This window comes from Limulus polyphemus, unplaced genomic scaffold (genome assembly GCF_000517525.1).
Source record: "Limulus polyphemus unplaced genomic scaffold, Limulus_polyphemus-2.1.2 Scaffold1035, whole genome shotgun sequence".
In the NCBI taxonomy this organism is placed as follows: domain Eukaryota; kingdom Metazoa; phylum Arthropoda; class Merostomata; order Xiphosura; family Limulidae; genus Limulus; species Limulus polyphemus.
This window is the reverse complement of record NW_013666645.1, coordinates 66540-72551: the sequence shown is the minus strand read 5'-3', so window position 1 is coordinate 72551 and position 6012 is coordinate 66540. Positions and strand designations below refer to the sequence as shown.

The window sequence follows — 6012 nt, the reverse complement described above, 5'->3', positions numbered from 1 at the left end:
AATGGGAAGAGAGGAATGGTTCGAAAGATGTTCAGCAAAAAGAAGACAGTACTTCCAATCTAATTAACTATGACTAAACATTACCTACTGTGTGTACATGTTAAGAAGTAATTAACTATGACTAAAGAGTACCTACTAAGTGTACATGTTAAAGAGGAATGAATTAAAATGAAACATTACCTTCCAAGTGAAATAAGAAGTAAGGAACCATGATTAAACAACATATTATGTGTGTGATATGTGAAGAAGTAATGAACTAATAGTAAACATTAACATCTAAGTATTCATGTTAATAATAAGCAACTATTTCTAAACATCAACAGTTGTGTATATGGACAGGATCAATGAACTATGTAAAAAAATGAACTACAATGAGTGACATGTTATGGAGTAATGAACAATTTCAAAACAATATCTTCTACATGGACACATTAAGGAATAAGAACTAAAACCAAACCTTAACAAGATTGTGTACATGGCAGGGAATAATCAACCAAGACTAAGCATTATCTTCCATGTGTACAGGTGAAGAAGTAATGAACAAGAGCTAAATATTATATTCTATGTATACATGTTAAAGAATAAGAAACTAGAATCAAACATCAATAGTGATGTATATATGTCAAGGTATAATAAATTAAAACCAAGCATTATCTACCAAGAGTACATATGAAGAAGTAATGAACAAGTTGCAAACATTGCCTTCTATTTGGACATATTAAGGAGTAATAAACCAAAATGAAGTATCAACAATGACGTGTTACAATTGAAAGAGCAATGAAGTGAAATTAAACATTACCATCTATGTTTACATAGTAAGGAATAAGTGAATATGACCAACCATCATGTGAACTATGACTAAACATAATAGACTAAGTATTATATGTCAAGGAATAAGCAACTATGATTAAACATTACAGCCTAAGTACAAATTAAGAAGTAACAAACTAGATCTAAACAAAATATAACACGTGGACACATTCAGGAGTAATAAACAAGGTCCAAACATTAAGTCCATTGAGTTATGTGTTAATGAAGATCATATTATATCTAAACAATAACTTCAATAGGTTACATGGTAAGACAGGAATGAAAAGGCATAAAACAGCAAAAGGAAGTTGAAACTCCAAGTAAATGACAGATGTGGCCCTAACAGGGGAGAAGAAAGGAAACAACAAGTAGAAGGCTTATTGAAGGAGGGAAAGAAGGAATATGCTGTAGGTAGAGATGTATTGGGTGGATTAGTCACTCCATTTCGTCCTCTTCAACTTCAGCTTCAAAATCTGTGAAGAGAAATGTGTGGCAGGGAATGGCAAAAAGAGAGTCCAGATGGCAATATGCCCCCCCCCCCCACAGTGGACAATGTTACGTCATTCTTTTGAAATACATGATGGCTCTCACAATCTCAACAGGCAAGAACTTCCTAAATTGTTGGTAACTGTGAGTGATATTTGTACCCATCAGCAGAAAAATAATTCAAATTAATGAAGGTGCATTTGGGCAAGGAAGTGTGTCACACTCCTACTGTTGGAGAGTTTCGTTGCATGATACATCATCATGCAGTAGCACAAGTTCATGTGAAACACATGAACTTTACGTAGAAGTTTCACAAGGAGGTGGCATCCAAGTCTCCAAGGCAGAATAGCATGACTTCAAGAAGAAAATAGCTAATCTGTGCATGGAGGTGAGTCATCATATCAGAACTTTCTGATAAACCATACAAAAATTAAATTCTAAGACAAAAGGAAGTATTTGTAATTTATTTTCTAAAAACAGTGTCTCACAACAAAATTTTGTAAACTTCATAACCTAAAACATTATAGAAATACTAAAATAAATTATACTAATTTTTTAAAACTAGATACTATTTAGTAAGTCTTTATCCAGCTTTATGCAATTTAGTCAAGTATTTACAAAGTGAAAAAATAAAAGAATCTCTATATAAACAATAAGAACTTAAAACCTGACAATTTATATCATGACCAGAAATACTGGCTGTACACATTAAACTCACCAATGACTTGTGTAAGTTGCTGCTGGGGAAAGAAAGGAAAGGGGCAGTTTCCAATAAAGGCTTGTGTAGAATTTTGTAGGCTACTGGATGAGCTAATTCTGCGATCTTCCATGTCATTTGGAGCAGCCAGAGGAGACAAACACTGCAGGTTGGTTAAATCTGGTAGAGAACCTGTGTTGCTGGGTAATGCAATATGCATCATACTGTCTTCATTCTCCAAAGGATAAATACTACCAAAAACAACAAAATGAAATGCTTAGTTTCAGTTATTATTACAAAATACATCATATGCAGTTAGAAACACTATGTTCTGTGTTACAGGACACACACACATCACAAGAAAAAAAACAAATAAAAAACTGTATGATATATCAAACAACATACAAATTTCAAAAAACAAACATGAAAGCATAATAAAAAACACCACTAACAAAAATTTAGAAATTAGATATAATGAATTCTCAAAATTTAATATAATCCATCTATGGTAGGTTTATATAAATAAAACATTAATTGCAATATTCTTTCACACAGTATTACTCAAAACAGAAGATTACCAGAAGATTGATTTTCTACTGTGAATGTGCACTGTGATGGTTAGATGTTTATTATTCAAGTAATAAAAAATATAGCTATAGAAAATACTAAATGCTACAAATGTATCATCCACATATTACTACATTTTAAGGAAGGTGTTTTATATTACACAATGTCCTAAACTACTCCTCCATTGTCGATCATACCCATGCTGTTTGCCATAATTATGTACTAATGTCCAGCACTACAATTTTTATTGTAACAAGCTCCTGTAAAGGACATATCTTTAAAACTTTTTTTGAACCTTCCATTGTATGTGAAAATATGTTTCTAAGACCACATTTTAACTATTGTCTCAGGCTGGGTTGGAAATTGGTTTTGGAACCCTGCACATATACTCTGCTACACAAGTTTTCCCAGACCCAGGTTTATACATACACACACACACACACACATAGCAGCACAGTTTGCACATGGAATACCACTGGTTAATATGGACAATTTGTTTATTTTATGTGCAATTAGCCCTCTGTACAAACTACAGGAATTTGAGTTATTCACACCATAATTCAAGTTATTATTTTTCAGAGTATTGTGAGCATAAAACTTTCAGGATTTCCTTCAAGAAGTCACAATTTTTTCATAAGGATTTTAGAAATTATAAACACTCTCTAAAAAAAAAAAGCTTTATTATAATTCTTTTTACAAGAATTATTCAAGCTCCTGGAATGTTACCATTCAAGTATTAACATTTTAATTTTAACATGAAATACAAGTAGATACTTGCTTTTACACTAATTGATATCTATTTTTTTTACTACTTGCCACGACAAAGACCTTTTTGTTTGTTCCTGTTGATCTCTCTACTTCTTTGCCCTATTTATTAGTCAATTTTACAAAATCTGCAAACTCTTCATGTGATATGCTAAAGTGGACATAGAACTGGATGGGTGAAGTACATTTGATGAATATTCCTGGATTAGAATTCTTCCTTCAGAGAGGATAACCCACATACATAATTACTTCAGATTGTCACATTAATGAGATTGTAGGTCAAGCAGAAACTGACCATCAAACAGAAAAAGGAAGCAAAAAGAACTACAAAACCTCTATAGTGTCCAAGGTCTATTACCTTGGCATATAGTCAGGCAAATAGCCAACAGTTATGGGATTGATAAGATTATTAATTACATAGGAGATATTGTACTTAGAACAAATTTAAAGAAAGTTGTCATTGTTATTTTTTACCTTACTGAGAATTGCTCAATTTTTGATCAAGATGAAAACTGTCAATTCTTCATGAGATAAAGTTAAATGTGGTTTACATCAGACCAAACAGTTCTTTAGTGATGCACCATATAAAATGGCTAAGATGAAAACCAAAAATAAACTAATCTACAACCACAAAGCTCTGCTATCATCAACGTGAATAACGTGAAAATAAAAGTTTAGAACCCAGACACATTCCTAATCCTTGTTTGACAGAGTTTGGGATTCTTCTTTATCACTGTATCTTTATTGTATTGAATATGTTCAAGAAGAATTTCAGTTTAGAATTTTAAAATATTTTACAAACCATTTCAGGAAAGCAGAGACACAACTAAAACATTACTGTGTTCCATTCAACTTGGCAATGTAAGAAGACATTTTTCATTTAGACCAACTCATAGCTTCAATTGAAGATCATACCATTTGCACCTTTTCTATAGCAAAACTTAGCCAGTTTAATAATCACCAGGCAGTAACCTACTGTTCAAAATAAAAACAAACATACATGTAACATCTAAAATATTAGAATTATTAAATGTCTGGTTCTGTCCACTTTTCCAAACTAATCATTTCAAAATAATTTCACTCATATATTTAGAATGAAAACCTTCCTGAGAAGTTTACACTTCATCAAAAATAATAATTAGAGAATACTGGAAAAAACACACACAACACTTCTCTAACCACCTGAAGTTCTTACTATGCTACAAGGATTGGAAAGTTATCATAAAGTTACTGAAACTTAAAAATAAACCTTCTCTCACACAACAAAAATCACAGAATGCTTAAAAATGATTCAATGGAAAAGACATACAGAACCATCAATAGAATGTTAGACAAACTCAAAAACTGATGCTTAATCAATGAAAATACAACCAAGAAGCTAAAAACCAGTGGCAACTGTTCTACATTGCTTTACAGACAGACTAAAAGCCACAAATATGATACACCTATCAGACCTATGGTCAATACCATAAACTCAAACTGTTAATCATGTAGCTGATGTTTTGGTACCTATCCTATCATCATTACAAGGTATTACTGAACACCATGTCTACAACTCAAAACATTTCATTGAACAATCAGAGCCATAGGTATCAGATCTTAGAATGTCTTCACAAGTTTCTATGTCAGTCTTGTTCACTACCTCTGCTTCACCAAACAATGGCTGTTGAATGGTAATTCCCATACATATAGAACCAGCATGAAAAGAGAAGCTATTATGGAACTAATCACAGTTTGTCTATAATCCACATACTTTCAACACAACTACAATTTCTTTGAACAAACAGATGGCTTGGATATGGGATCACCACTCTCTACAGTTTTAGCACACATTTTCATGGAAGAATCCTACATTTTACAGACACTACTTTGACAACACATTTGTTACCTGGTCCTACAATCTGAACAACAAAGTCAACTCCACCATGGAAATACAGAATTACAACAGCACGGGCTCAATCCCTGGGACCAACCTCGTAACCATTTTGTGCTTGTTATAGTTTTCATGCTATAACTTTCAAATTAGTAAGCATATGTTCATGAAATTTGGAAGATTATCAGTAAACATTACAATGTTTTCACATGCAAAATATCAGATTCTTTTATCAAGTTTTAAGGTTTTTAAGCAATATTTTTTTCATGCTTTTTTCTTTGCATGTTGCCTATCCAACATGCAAAGTCATTTTCATTTTAAGATTAAAAAATACTTTTATGTATCAGAAAAAATTTCAAATTTCACATGCAAAATCTTTATAGCATCCAGATAGTTATCAAATGTTTCTTAAGAAAAAATTTTATTATATTTTATCTGTTGTTTTCATTAACAAATCTCTATACAAGTTTGGTCGATTTGATTGATCTTGTAACCAGCATAAAAACTTAGGAAATAAACATAAATTATGCCTTTTTCATTCTAGAATGACTACAAATTATAACACAAATTTATAGACTAAACAGCTTAAATCTCATATTATACATTTATATATATATATTTATTATTTTTATTATATTGACCTTTCTGCAGTGCCTGGCTAACAATACAGAAATTACAATGATGCGGCACATGTGCACTCATATTACTGTATCCAATAATATAAAACTGACCTTTTGTCTTTACAAAGTGACATGTCTTGGCTGTGTTTTAATGAACTAGTATTTTGTAAACTACTTTCACATTTCAATTATTA

At 31.7% G+C, this 6012-nt stretch overlaps 1 protein-coding gene across 5 annotated transcripts in view; it reads right to left on the bottom strand.

Moving 5' to 3' along the window:
* The window catches only part of LOC106461802 (CREB-regulated transcription coactivator 1-like), an 85652-nt gene that overhangs the window by 16405 nt on the left and 63235 nt on the right, over positions 1-6012 (bottom strand). For all 5 annotated transcript variants that reach the window (XM_022388878.1, XM_013921657.2, XM_022388875.1 and 2 more), the window contains one exon: positions 2015-2244. In XM_022388878.1, the coding sequence (XP_022244586.1) occupies positions 2015-2244 (230 nt within the window). The remainder of the gene's footprint in view (positions 1-2014; positions 2245-6012) is intronic.